Source organism: Schistocerca gregaria, chromosome 8 (assembly GCF_023897955.1).
Source record: "Schistocerca gregaria isolate iqSchGreg1 chromosome 8, iqSchGreg1.2, whole genome shotgun sequence".
Lineage (NCBI taxonomy): Eukaryota > Metazoa > Arthropoda > Insecta > Orthoptera > Acrididae > Schistocerca > Schistocerca gregaria.
Window position 1 is genome coordinate 260,226,849 of NC_064927.1, and position 14,812 is coordinate 260,241,660.

Here is a 14,812-nt window from a genome sequence, read left to right on the forward strand (position 1 = left end):
CTGCCGCCTGCCAAGTGAAGCTCTAGTGTGAGATTATGCAACTATACTGGACTTGAGCACCCAATTGAAAACATTATCGCCTAAATTGCATACCTACGTATTGAATTAAAAATATGGATTTTCATACCATATTTTCACGTATACAAAGTTCACTGCCAGGATACCCATTGACTGGAGATCTTCTCAGAAAGGCGTTCACATTATGCACATATCTACACTCTGATTGTTGGCACTGGGGTTTAGTTGACTTCATAATAATATAAAGTTAGTAGCTCTTAAATCTCAATATAAGATTAAACAAATTCACAATGTAAGACTGATCATGAGAGAAAGCATCCTGAAAGAGAAACCTATTAAAAATAGCTACTGGTTTGGATGACTTGCACACACTAGGAACATGATGGATTTTAGATTACCTTTGTAAAGAATGTAAATAAAACTGTCTAGTGAACAATATTGTGATGTGCATCCATTATAATGTTCAGCAGACCATATTATTATAGAAAATTCAAATAAAATGCTTTTACCTACGTGCAGTATGCCAAACGTGGTTTTATAAAGTAGAATTATGATGAATGTATTCTTCATAAAATCGAAAACACACCTAGTTTTTAGTCACCTATCTATTATTTTCTGTGGTGCAGAGTTAACATGTGTAATCCTGAACAGTAGTGATGTACTATGAGAGGGGGGGGGGGGGGGGGGGTAGGAGGGTGATCTGGGGTCTCCCCGATTCTCGAGACCCATGAGATTTGGAGGTTCCCTACAACCAGACCATTTTTAATCAAGTCCCAAGCAAGACCATAATATGTTCAGCAACAAAGCAGTTAGGAGTTCGAGGCACCATATATATGCAGCATATAAACGAAGGTGCTTACTTACCTATTATCAGCCATGGCAAATGTCAAAAGGTGTGTTCAAAACATTTCAGAATTTTTATATAATGTTGCATGAATTTAAAAAAAAACAACTGCAGAATGATAACCAGTTAAGTGCTAGACACCATTATGATATATGAAATGTATTTTGATACCTATGCCATCTACGGAGGTGTATTATAATTACAGTTTAAAAGCATGTACAGCGCAGTGAAGAGCTTGCCAGTGATTTTTGAGTTTTTAACTAAAGTGTTGCTGAAGTTTTAATAGCGCTATGCCACAGAGTAGAAAGGGGAATAAATTAAAATTTTTCTTAAGTTCATGCTTAGCACAGCCACAGGGAATGTCAGACAGAGATGGTGACACAATTATGCAGCAGAAAGAAACAGAATGAATTGAAGTCAGTTGCAGACATGAGCACACATTGCTACATGGGCACCAATCACTAGCCACAAGTTACACATTACACACACATCAGGACATCCACTGAGAGAAAGAGAGAGAGAGAGAGAGAGAGAGAGAGAGAGAGAGAGAGAGAGAGAGAGATATTCATTGCTCTTGGTGCATGCAGCAACAAGCTATACCCTGGATGCAGTAACATCCACCATAGACTTGACAGTGCAGTTAAAAGTCTGTAGAACAGTTTTAAGCAAGCACAGTAGAACAAGGACTATTGACCATTGGTAAGGAAGCAGGCTACATTCTGTCTTTATGAACAGACCTCATGTCACTGCCTCCTTCCCATCTTCATAGGCATCAGAGTTCTCCAGCTCTGAATGCAGTTGGTCATTAGGCTCAATGGGTTTGTACTGAAACACTCACTTCAGTAATTATTATGGTATAGTGGCATCTATGTATTAGAAGTTCCAGTCCTTCTAGTGTACATGCAGTTTGCCATTCCCAAGGTGACAATGACCAAGTAACCATGACCTCCTACTTATTGGACTTCTCATTGGTTGCCTGACACATCACTGGTGGAGAGGATAATGGCCTTCCAACAACTGTATAGCTCACAGTACTTGTCGCACTGACATCATCATCTCTATCGGGTGAGAGACCCGTCTGGTGCCTCTGTTCCTGATCATTGTTGCAGGCCCTGCTGGTTGCCAGGGTCTAGGTGTCCAATGGAGCCAGGACCGGCCAGCTACATGTCTTCCGACAGGGTAGTACATCCTGATGGGTCATCGCATGTCATTGTCATCTACCTGGAAACTGACAGATTTTTATGATCTCGTAAAGTAACTTACTAGGGAAACTTCAAGGTTAACATCTTGTAGCTGTGGTTCACAATCATATAAAATTTTTAAATGATGTTGTGGGCACCAGTTAACTGTAAAATTATTTATTGCAAAGTCCAGTATTGTATTTTATGCCATTTGGCCATTGTCAAGTACAAATAATTGCCCCTTAGCACTTGGTTTTATCACATTGTGTTCCTAATTATGATGATGTGAATATAAACAATGTACTTGAAAAACATTTAAATTAAACATTTCGATCATGGATTCATAGGAAGGAACAAATGTCCACAGAATGCTGTGCAATGGAACGAGCTTCTGTTAAGAAACTGAGACGAAGGATTGATAAACTTGCAGTGCTCCAGATGTCCTGACAGTGAATGAAGTTCATGTTACCAGAAGTTCCTGTGTGAGTTTCACACCATGATTAAGAGGCTCCCCACAATCTTTGTTGGGAAACTATGAGTCTTTGTCAAATCTGAAAGTGAAAGACCTGTCATTCTAAGCTGTGAGTGGAAAATGATGGAACATGTAGTAGATTGCTGCAAGAAAGAAAAGCAGAAGAAACATTTATTTTGCAGCTCTTGACATGTACACAAAAGTGTCAGGTCCATCTCTGTGTACTTCTTTTCTATGACATTGCTTATGGTGAAACAAACAAGTTTCAAATTAGTGCAGTAAAACATGTGCATACTTCCTTCATTGGCTGGTATTTTACCCATTTTGCTCATAAGAGACCAATTTTTAAATTCATGTTGTCCTTTTTCATTAAGAGATATGCCACTCTTATTGATCTTTCTTTAGCTTGTCAACTTTTTCACCATTTTCACTAACAGAGATAACATCAGCCTGGTTAGTACATTGCTGCAGCACTTTGTCATCACTTAGGTAATATTCCAGAACAACAGTAAGCATATCATCTTCTAACAGATGCCTACAGTAAGAATCTGGGAAAACCCAAATACTTTCTCATTTTTTATTTTACGTGATTTTAAAGTCAAATAATGTGAGGAAGTGGGTATGTATTTCTGTGTCTGCTGCTTAGAGTATCAGTATCAGTAACTGTACTGTCTTCAGCAACGCCAATTAAAAGTTAACCATGGTCAAGTAAGCATTTAACCCTGATTAACTTGATATTCGGCTGCACCAACCTCAATCAAAGTTAATCAAGGGATTTGATTGCGATTAAATTTAACCATGCTCAATGGGTCGATTGTCTTGAATTGATTGCGGTTAACTTATTGTAAACACATAACATGGCAGTTCGTTTGGACGTTTTAAATAGCATAGAAGACAAATAAATGCTGTATCTTTAACATACTATAAATCATTGCAACCATGTTGGTGTACTTGTGGAAAGAGGAAATCTGTTTGTAGATTACGGTGACCAGAAATTTGAAGAGAGGTTTTGTCTGTCAAAGGAATCAGTGTGGAGGTTATTGGATCAAATCTATGATAGGCTAGAATTTCCAACATACTGAAACAATCCGGTCTCGTCCATGAACACACTTCTGATGACATTAAGGGAATACACAACTGGAGCACTTAATATAGTAATTGGTGACAGTGCTAATGTACATTCTACAACGGCACTAAGAATTATAAGTGAAGTGTCGGGAATCATACCAACAATGTCTTGTCAATACATAAAGTTTCCTTCTCAATTAGAAGTACGCTCTGTTATGGATGGTTTCCACCACAATTTAATAATATGGGACATTGTGGCTTGGTGGCCTGGCTCTGTGCATGGTAGTACAATATTTCATAATTGCGCTCGATGGGCACAGTCTGAAAATGGTGAAATACCAGTCAGTCACTTACTAGCAGATAGTGGCTATGCATGCAAACCTTACTTATTGCCACCACTTTCAAATCCACAAAGTTTGGCAGATCACCAATATAACAGGTCTGATGTTACCACAAGGAAAACTGTGGAGAGACAATATGGTTTGTGGAAGAAGAGATTCCCCATTTTATCTATGGGAATGAGGTGTAATCCACAAAAGACAATGGCATTTATAGTGAGTACGGCTGTCTTGCATAATATTGCAAGGAGCACAAGCAAAGAAGAGCCACCAGAAGGTATAGGAATTATGTGGCTGCTGAGGCTATTATGTAGTGAGAGGGGCCTCAATATTGACAATAATGAGCCAATGCCTCCCTGTCAACAAATGTATCATGATGACACATTACTAGGACGAGCAGATCATCGCACTATAATTGATGAACATTTTTACTGAGGTAAACTGTTACTTAATACATGTAAAATATGTAATTAATTTTATTTGAAATTATTATAGTGCACAAATAACAAAATGTTTTTTTAAACATTTACATTACATTCGGTAGAATTTTTCCGCTTCCAATATTTTAATTTTTCTTTTAGTGCCAAAATTTTGAGATTTTTTTATTCTCTTTTCTTTCGTATGTTCTCTCTTCATCATTTCCAGCTGCTGCTGGAGTACTTCCACCCTCTTCCACATCACATCGTCCAGTGCAGAGGAGGAAGTTGGTTTAGGTCTCAGTGGCATCTTTCTCCAATTACATGTTTCTTGTGTTCCTGCACTTGAATGTTTGCAGAACGGCTGCTGAACGTTCTCCATAAAAGCCTGTGCTGGGATCAGGCTTGTACCAGTTTCAGCAGCAATTACAGTTCCTTCATTGTTTGTTATACTGCTGGAATTGCCAACTGCTGCATCATCAACTGCATCTACATTTAGATCCATTATTACACTGTACTGTGCATCCGGATCAAATATATTTTCCAATGGCAGAACTATCCTTTCTTCCAGGAGTGCTAGTTCTGCAAGGTTTGCAGAAGAGCTGCTGTGAAGATTGGAAGGTAGGGGATGAGGTACTAGCAGAATTAAAGCTGTGAGGACGGGTGGTGAGTCGTGCTTGGGTAGCTCACTTTGTAGGACACTTGCCCATGAAAGGCAAAGGTCCCGAATTCGAGTTTTGGTCGGGCACACAGTTTTAATCTGCCAGGAAGTTTCATATCAGCACACTCTCTGCTGCAGAGTGAAAATCTCATTCTGGTTCTATATCTCATCTTTGTTATAAAATGATTTTGAATGAAATTATGAATTGTTTTGCCACTCACTTATAATGTTATAAAATAATTATTTTGATTCAGAAATACTAGCTTTGCATGACATTTAGTTAAAATCAGTGATCAATTTAAATATTTAAGTGTCCATTGTATTTTTAACCTTGAGACTAGAGCTAGACCTACCTAAAAAATTTCTCAGATTTTGTACAGAAAAGTATTGCCCATTCTGATATTACATTCCCTAAGTACATGACCAAATAATGTACCATAAAATTTTTGTGACATTTAGGATGGGGGAGATTGGAGAAAATAATTTCTAAATAACCAAAAAATTTTTAATTCTTTCATCCTTATGTACAAATATTTTGTCAGTTTAAGAATATAATGAATTAATGTCATAGCTGATAGTCAGCAGTTATTCCACTTTATCACTTCTCAAGACTGTTAACATCTTGTGACTATTCGTATTTTCAAAACATAATTTTGAAATTTGCAAAACATTACAAATTTTCGTAGTTTATCTTTCCAAAAAAAAAAAAAAAAAAAAAAAAAAAAAAAAAAAAAAAAAAAAATGAAAAGATGCTCAGAAGTGTGTGTGTGTGTGTGTGAATTAATCACATCTCATAGCCTTGGGGACAAAGTATTTATTGAAAATAAATTCAGATCTCTATGACTTTTGGTTTCCTTATTACAATTTTTCAATGTTCCTTTTTGTTATGACATTTTCACAAATATTCTATTTTGAGACGTCTGTAGCATTTTAACAAATCCTCAGAAAATCAAAATATTTTAGTTTTAAAGAAGTATCATGTGGAACTCCAACATATATTTTTTTCAGCGAACTTTGAAATAGTTATGACACACATTCTCTATTGACCTGTATGATTTGAGATGAAATCCTCCAATAGAGATATTTCATTCATTAGCTATCTTCTTTTGGACAATGTCTGTATCGGCTAATGTTTCTGCAGCTAAAGCAAGGAGATACTGTCATATTAATTATGTTTAATTAAGATCAGAAGTAATCTTTTTTGCTGTTTTTATTCTATCTTTGGTTACAGACTATAAGTTCTGTTGCGATGATGTCATTGAAAATTTTGTTTTTCAACGTTTGGTTTCATATTATGTTTTCAAATGTTGTGCAAAATATGTTACAGTTACACTTTTGCAAAATTTGTTTCACTAGGTCACTGATTGACACTTTTGCTCTAACTGATCAGTGGTTCAGTAATAGAAAATGCTATCTACAAGCTGTCGTGTTTATCAGTACGAGAGAAGGAAAGTTGCCACAGACCATATAGTGGAGATGCTGAGTCACAAAAGGCACAATAAAAAGATTCACACAATCATAGCTTTCAGCCATTAAGGCCTTTGTTAGCAGTAGACACACATACACACAAGCACACACATATTCATGCAAGCGCAACTTGCACAAACATCTGAAGCCTCAGAGAGCTGAAACTACACTGTAGCAGCAGCACCAGTGCATGATGGGAGTGGCAACAGGGTGGGGGTAAGGAGGAGGCTGGGGTGGGGAGGAGGAGGGATAGTATGGTGGGAGTGGCAGACAGTGAAGTGTTGCAGTATAGACGGAGGGTAGGAGAGAAGTTGTGGAGGGGTGAGGGGGTAAGTAGCAGAATGGAGAGAAATAAAAATAAAAATAAAAGAAATTAAAAGACTGGGTGTGGCGGTGAAATGATGGCTGTGTAGTGCTGGATGGGTGAGGACAGTGACTAACGAAGGTTGAGGCCAGGAGGGTTATGAGAAAGTAGGATGTATTGCAGGGAAAGTTCCCACGTGTGCAATTCAGAAAAGCTGGTGTTGGTGGGAAGGATACATATGGCACAGGCTGTGAAGCAGTCGTTGAGATTGGGGGTATCATGTTTGGCAATGTGTTCAGCTACAGGGTAGTCCACTTGTTTTTTGGCCAAAGTTTGTCAGTGGCCATTCATGCAGACAGACAGCTTGTTGGTTGTCATGCCTACATAGAATGCAGCACAGTGGTTGCAGCTTAGCTTGTAGATCACATGACTGGTTTCACAGGTAGCCCTGCCTTTGATGTGATAGGTAATGTTAGTGACCAAACTGGAGTAGGTGGTGGTAGGAGGATGTATCGGACAGGTCTTGCATCTAGGTCTATTACAGGGTTATGAGCCATGAGGTAAGGGATTGGGAGAAGGGGTTGCATAAGGATGGACGAGTATATAATGTAGGTTCGGTGGATGGCGGAATACCACTATAGGAGGGGTTGGAAGGATAGTGGGTGGGATATTTCTCATTTCAGGGCACAACGAGAGGTAATCGAAACTCTGACAGAGAAAGTAATTCAGTTGCTCCAGTCCTGGGTGGTGCTTAGTTACGAGGGGAATGCTCCTCTGTGGCCAGATGGTGGGACTTTGGGTGGTGGTGGGAGACGGGAAAGATAAGGCACAGGAGATTTGCTTTTGTACAAAGTTGGGAGGATAATTATGGTCTGTGAAGGCTTCAGTGAGACCCTCGGTATATTTCAAAGTGACTGCTCATCAGTGCAGTGCGATGATCATGGGTGGCTAGGCTGTACAGAAGGGACTTCTTGGCATGGAATGGGTGGCAGCTGTCGTAGTGGAGGTACTGCTAGTGGTACTGATGTAGCCATTTTGGAAGTGGAGGTCAACGTCTAGGAAGGTGGCTTGCTGGGATGAGTAGGGCCAGGTGAAACAAATGGGGGAGAAGTCGTTAAGATTCTGGAGGAATGCGGATAGGTTGTCCTCACCTTCGATCCAGATAGCAAAGATGTCATCATTGAATCTGAACAAGGTGAGGGGTTTAGAATTCTGGGGTTTTAGGGAGGATTCCTCCAGATGGCCAATTAATAGGTTGTTTGTAGGTAATGCCTTCAAAGGAGAAGTACTTGTGGGTAAAGATATAGTTGGTCATGATGACTAGGAAGGAGGTTGTTGGTTTGGAATCCATAGGGCATTGGGAAAGGTAGTGTTCAGTGGCAGTTAGGCCACGGGCGTTTAGGAATGTTAGTGTAGAGGAAGGTGGAATCAATAGTGATGAGCAGGGCACCGTGTGGTAAAGGGACAGGAACTGTGGATGGTCTGTGAAGGAAATGGTTGGTATCTTTTATATAGGAGGGTAGGTTCCGGTAATAGGTTGAAGGTGTTGGTCTATGAGAGCAGAGATTCACTCAGTGGGGGCACAGTAACCGCCACAATGCGGCTTCCTGGGTGGTTAGGTTTATTGACTTTAGGAAGCAAGTAGAAGGTAGGAGTGCAAGGAGCGGTAGGGGTGAGTAGAGAGACGGACTCCATGGAGAGGTTCTGGGATGGGTCTAAGGATTTGAGTAGTGATTGGAGATCCTGCTGGATTACTGGAATGCGGTCACAGTGGACAAGTTTGTAGATGGAAGTATCTGACAGCTGGTGGAGTCCTTACACTAGGTAATCCTTACGGTTCAAAACAACAGTGGTGGAGCCTTTGTCCACAGGTAGAATTGTATGGTCAGGATCAGTTTTTAGATGGTTGACTGCAGTTCTGTCTCTAGATGTAAGGTTAGCTTGCATATTGAGGGATTTGGAGCATGCTGGTGAGGCAAGGTTCAAGGTTAAGAAATTCTGGAAAGTTAACAGGGAATGGCTTTTGGGCAGTGGTGGTGGATCATGGTTGGATGGAGGCGTGAACGGAGTTAGGTAAGGTTCAGTATTTGTCTTTGGTTGAGTCTGATTCGTAGGGTTGGTGGCAAAAAAGTGTTCCCACTTTAGGAACCGGGAGAAGGGGAGGTCTTTAATAAATCCTGCATGATTGAATTTGGGAGTGGGGCAGAGGGTGAGGCCTTTAGAAGGGACTGATATTTCTGTAGGACTAAGGCTTCTGGAGGAAAGGTTCATGACTGTGTTGTGGGTCTGTTTAGGCTCTGGATTCTGTGTGCTGGTGGGAGGGAGTTTTGTAGGGTGGATAGATGTAGTAGGTCTGCAAGATAGGGTTTGTCAGCAGTGAAGGGTTGTGGGGAAGGTTTGGAGATTGTTATAGAGGTTGTAGACAGTGGTACTCCAAGCCAGGAATGGGATGTGAGCAGGATGGAGAGCTTTTTGTAGTGGTGTTGTGCATGTTGCTCAGTTTCCTGTAGGGCAAGAGTTTCAATATGTGTTATGGGTTCCAGGGATCTGGGATCAGCAGGGGAATTTTGCAGATGGAGAGAAGGTAGTGCAAGGAGGTTTGGACTTGGTTGATATGGTTTTATGAGACTATTGAACAGGTGGAGGTCATTGTGGAAGGAGAGGTGGGAGCCAGAGATTGGTAATTTTTGATGGTAAGGTCATTAGGGAGGGATTCAATGAGCCAACTAACAATGTAGGAACAGTGTGTGAGACTGGGATCTGGCTAGGGATAAGGAAAATTCTCTGTATTGATGCAGATGGAAGAAACAAGGACCCATGGTGGTGGAAAAATGTAGAATTACATACAAAAAATTATGCAAGAATACACAAAAATTGATGAAGTTATTGTCCTATATGCTGCATGAAAAGAGCACATTCCAAGAATAAAGATATTTTTGCTATTGTAGACCATGAGATGTAGACATAATTTTTGTTGTTAAGAGGGTAGCAATTGCTCACAAGTATTTAAATTAATCAGTGTAACTGAAGCACATGTATGTAACTGGTATGATTCAGAATGATCACAAATCTCCAGGGGGGCAATGAGTTTGGTTTTTCCCCTGAATGTGACCATCTGTTCTGACTTGTGTATGACGATCATTGCCGGATTTATGTTTGACAAAGTATTTAGCTTACATCTGTTAGAGGAGATCTGGTTAGAATGAGATAAGTTTCACACTGAGCATTTTGCTGTGTGTTTCTGTCACTTACATCTGTGGTTCCTATGTGGATCACCAGAAGGAGTCAACAAGAATCAGAATGGGAGATCGTATGTACTTCCATTCTTTCAGATTGCGATTTGTGTGGAACAGAATTTACTTTATGGTTCCTTTGCATTCACACTTGCTGTGTGTGTCCTGATTATGGCAGTGTTGGCATTCTGTATGGTGGAGAAAGCAGTTGTTTTCAGTCATGCATTACACAACATTTCACACAAGACCCATACAGTTTGAATTAGCTAAGGAAGTGGTTGGTGGTTGAGCACCTCACGTTATGCCATTGTTTGTAGCAGCAGGTGTTGTGTGCCCTGCAAAATTGGGGCGGCTGTGAGCTGCCTGAGGTTATCATTGCAACAACAGGCACACCAAAGTCCAGTTCTATAAAGTCTTCAACTTCCTGAGCTTCGGATACCTTAAGCATGTCATTGAGACCTGGACTGTGATGTGTCAGAGTTTCAGCCTATATTCTACTGTCAGCAAGGTTTGGAATAATAGCAATGTGAAGCATTTCGTCATGAAATGTGGTTCCACAAAACAGTTAAATGTACAGTTCCTAGTCATGCCCTTGAGTTCAGTAACATATTTCTTGTGAAGCTGGTTATTATGAAATTACAATGAAATGAACACCCTTAGCTGCTTACAGGCTTTGACATACGTCAATGGGGACAGATGAAAATGTGTGCCCCAACTGGGACCCGAACCCGGGACCTCCTGTTTACATGCAGACGCTCTATCCATCTGAGCCACTGAGGACACAGAGGATAGTGCGACTGCAGGGATTTATCTCTGGCATGCGTCCCATGAAACCCACATTCTCAACGTATTGTCCCGCACTACAATCGTAGTGCACCCGCCCATTATACTCATTACTCGCGGCGCTTTGCCGATTCTCGTAAGAGTTCAGGCACTGTTTGTGCATTCGCACAGAAGAAGAAGATGGTCAAGTGGCCGGTGAGCCTTAACTATATATATACTAAGATGGTATCTGCTCTTTTGGACATGTCCGAAAGAACAGATACCATCTTAGTACATCAACGCCTGTAAGCAGTTAAGGGTGTTCACTTCATTGCAATTACATTTTAGCCAGCTGCACGGTCACCGATGGTATCTGTTCTTTCAGACATGTCCAAAAGAACAGATCCCATCTTAGTATATATACTGGTTATTATGATGATGGGTACAAAATAAATTTCTAACAAGAGGTAGGTACATGAATCTGATCTTTCAAGAGCTTGTCTAATCTAACAATAAAGGATTTTAGCACCTATTTTGCAAAAGACATTACAATTATTATGAAGAGTTTATTACAAATCTATCAGAATTGCAGCACATATATTTTGACAGCTAGTTTGAAACCAAGTGGTTCATTCTCAAGCCTGACATACTGAAGCTACAATACAAAAATAGATGTAAGTGAACAGTAAAATACAAATATGGAAAGTAATTAACTATTTTATTTTTAGAAACACCTACACTGAAATTGCTTGATCTTAACTGCAACCATTTAAAATTTTCAATATATGCACCTCACAGAGATGGCAAATAAATGTCACAGTATACATATGCTCACTATACAATCTAGAATAAAACTGAAGGCAAGCATATCCAACAATAGTACCAGGAAATGTACAGAGGCATTAGTGTCATGTCTCGTATTCAAGTGCAACTCTGTGGCCTATGAGTGCATTGCCTTTTAAATTAGAAAGTATCAAAGTATCTTTTTTTTAAATTTTTATTGTCAGTATAACAAATGACAATAACAATCATACAATTGTTACACAAATGTGAAGGGTTATGTCATGTAGACTAATGGCTATCATCTAAACATTTACATATTTAGAACCATATGAAAAACAATAAATATTGTTCATCTGACCATTAAATTAAAACAAGTGACAGTAACACAATATTAATAAAAAATAGCATCTTACAGCTCTGAAATAGTACAAACATTTTTCCATTGTTGTTGTTGTTGTTGTCTTCAGTCCTGAGACTGGTTTGATGCAGCTCTCCATGCTTCTCTATCCTGTGCAAGCTTCTTGATCTCCCAGTATCTACTGCAAACTACATCCTTCTGAATCTGCTTAGTGTATTCATCTCTTGGTCTCCCTCTACGATATTTAACCTCCACGCTGCCCTCCAATGCCAAATTTGTGATCCCTTGATGCCTCAAAACATGTCCTACCAACCGATCCCTTCTTCTAGTAAAGTTGTGCCACAAACTTCTCTTCTCCCCAATCCTATTCAATACCTCCTCATTAGTTACATGATCTATCCACCTTATCTTCAGCATTCTTCTGTAGCACCACATTTTGAAAGCTGCTATTCCCCTCTTGTCCAAACTAGTTATCGCCCATGTTTCACTTCCATACATGGCTACACTCCAAACAAATACTTTCAGAAACGACTTCCTGATACATAAATCTATATTCGATGTTAACAACTTTCTTTTCTTCAGAAACGCTTTCCTTGCCATTGCCAGTCTACACTTTATATCCTCTCTACTTCGACCATTATCAGTTATTTTACTTCCTAAATAGCAAAATTCCTTTACTACTTTAAGTGTCGTATTTCCTAATCTAATTCCTTCAGCATCACCCGATTTAATTTAACTGCATTCCATTATCCTCGTTTTGCTTTTGTTGATGTTCATCTTATATCCTCCTTTCAAGACACTGTCCATTCCGTTCAACTGCTCTTCCAAGTCCTTTGCCGTCTCTGACAGAATTATAATGTCACTGGCGAACCTCAAAGTTTTTACTTCTTCTCCATGAATTTTAATACCTACTCCAAATTTTTCTTTTGTTTCCTTTACTGCTTGCTCAATATACGGATTGAATAACATCGGGGAGAGGCTACAACCCTGTCTCACTCCTTTCCAACCACTGCTTCCCTTTCATGCCCCTCGACTCTTATGATTGCTATCTGCTTTCTGTACAAATTGTAAATAGCCTTTCGCTCCCTGCATTTTACCCCTGCCACCTTCAGAATTTGAAAGAGAGCATTCCAGTCAACATTGTCAAAAGCTTTCTCTAAGTCTACAAATGCCATGTGCAACCAAATTAGGATCACCATGTCTGATATTTATTTTAGGTGCACATCCATTCTGGTCAACAACTTATGATTTATTACAAAGGACAAAACACAGGAATGCGTGTACCTGGGGATTTCAAGTAATTATAACAATTTTGCAGTGCTGGTCAACTATACTGCGTGATCAAAAACTTTTCACCATAGTGCCTATCCATAAATTATGGCACTTGTCTATATTTTAACATTGTGATCTGACTTAATTTCTAGCTGCGTGTGCTCATATATTGCAGATCACATTCAAGTAATATTGTATCCCCTAAAATGCACTCTGATACATCATGAAATATGTCTGGTTTTGACACTTGACTTTTAAAAAGCATTGGATCAAAACTAGCCATTACACCAGGCTTGCATGTCTGAGCCTTCTACATGCCATCAGTATTATGTTTTTTAAAACCATTTAAATTGTAAACATCAGAGCATGCATACACCCACACAGGTGCTGCGCACATACACACCCACGTATACGTGTGTGCGCGCGCGCGCGCACACACACACACACACACACACACACACACACACACACACACACACAAACACAATCTCTCTTTCTCTCTCTCTCTCTCTCTCTCTCTCTCTCTCTCTCTCTCTCTCTCTCTCTTTCTCTCTTTCTCTCATATAATGTTCCATAGACCTCAGTGTGTAGGAGACTCTTCAGAGATGTGGGAAATACATTTTAAATGTTTCATACAATAGCAGTAGTACACTGTGCTGTCTTGTGGACAGACATTTCAGAAAATATTATTCAGTAACTCTCTTGCAAATGTATTTCAATAGCAACAGTAGAATAATAACCTTTGATACAGATGAAGATAATGATGTATTATCATGTAATCTCTGTGACAGAAAAATATAACACTCAAGCACACTTATCTGTAATCAACCAAAGAAATTTAGATAAACAGTTTTGTTTCTCAGATAACATATATTCATGTATAATATATTACACAAACATTACAGCACTGAGTGAAAACTTTTGCTGAGGAAAAAACAAAACATGTTCCTGCAATGAGATAATTCAGGAAACAGGAACACAGAAATAGAGGAGTGACCACAATTTAATAAAGTATTTTTATTATTGTATATATGAAATTTTGTACCTATGAAATTTTGAAAAATTATTATTTTAATATTTAGGAATTTTGTGTTAGCTATTTACAAAAACATTCACATTCCTTTGGAATCTTTTTTACTGGTTTTGCTTACATCTTAGAAGCTAATACAGAGAAACATATAGTAATGGCAACAGGGTACGATGTCTCATTGTTTAATATTGGCCAGACTTTGCAGACTACAGTTCACAAGCAATTTGTGTGTACTGCAAACGGTATTTTTTATTACTTGTGTATCTCTGTAACTTTTGTATTCACAGTTGGATAGTTAACCATTAGTTTTATGGACTGCTAGAATGGAAAAAAATATTTGTGAAATTGCGAAACTAAATACAAGATTATCATTTGAAGCAACCAGAGTGAACACTTTTAGTAGTTCCATATTAATTAAATCTGTAAGCTATTCAAAAGTTATAATTTAAAATGTATTTCTTTTTAAGGTTAACAGTTCATGGGACTTAAAATATTATTTTTAATGCCAGAAAGCAACCTCTTCCTGCTGATACTTCACCCTTCACCCCTTGTTTCAGTTTACTGACTGTAATAGTCCTTTGTCTACTGCATTCTCCCTCCCTCCA

The 14,812-nt window shown here is 39.1% G+C and overlaps 1 protein-coding gene across 1 annotated transcript; it reads left to right on the forward strand.

Moving 5' to 3' along the window:
* The first annotated feature begins 3,615 nt into the window (after positions 1–3,615).
* LOC126285141 (putative nuclease HARBI1) lies at positions 3,616–4,356 on the forward strand. Its single transcript, XM_049984459.1, has one exon. It carries the CDS (start codon positions 3,616–3,618, stop codon positions 4,354–4,356), a length of 741 nt encoding a protein of 246 aa, XP_049840416.1.
* The last annotated feature ends 10,456 nt before the right edge of the window (positions 4,357–14,812 follow it).

Excerpts from the sequence above, each read along its gene's own strand:
- LOC126285141 (XM_049984459.1), top strand. The coding sequence starts at position 3,616 with ATGAACACACTTCTGATGACATTAAGGGAATACACAACTGGAGCACTT.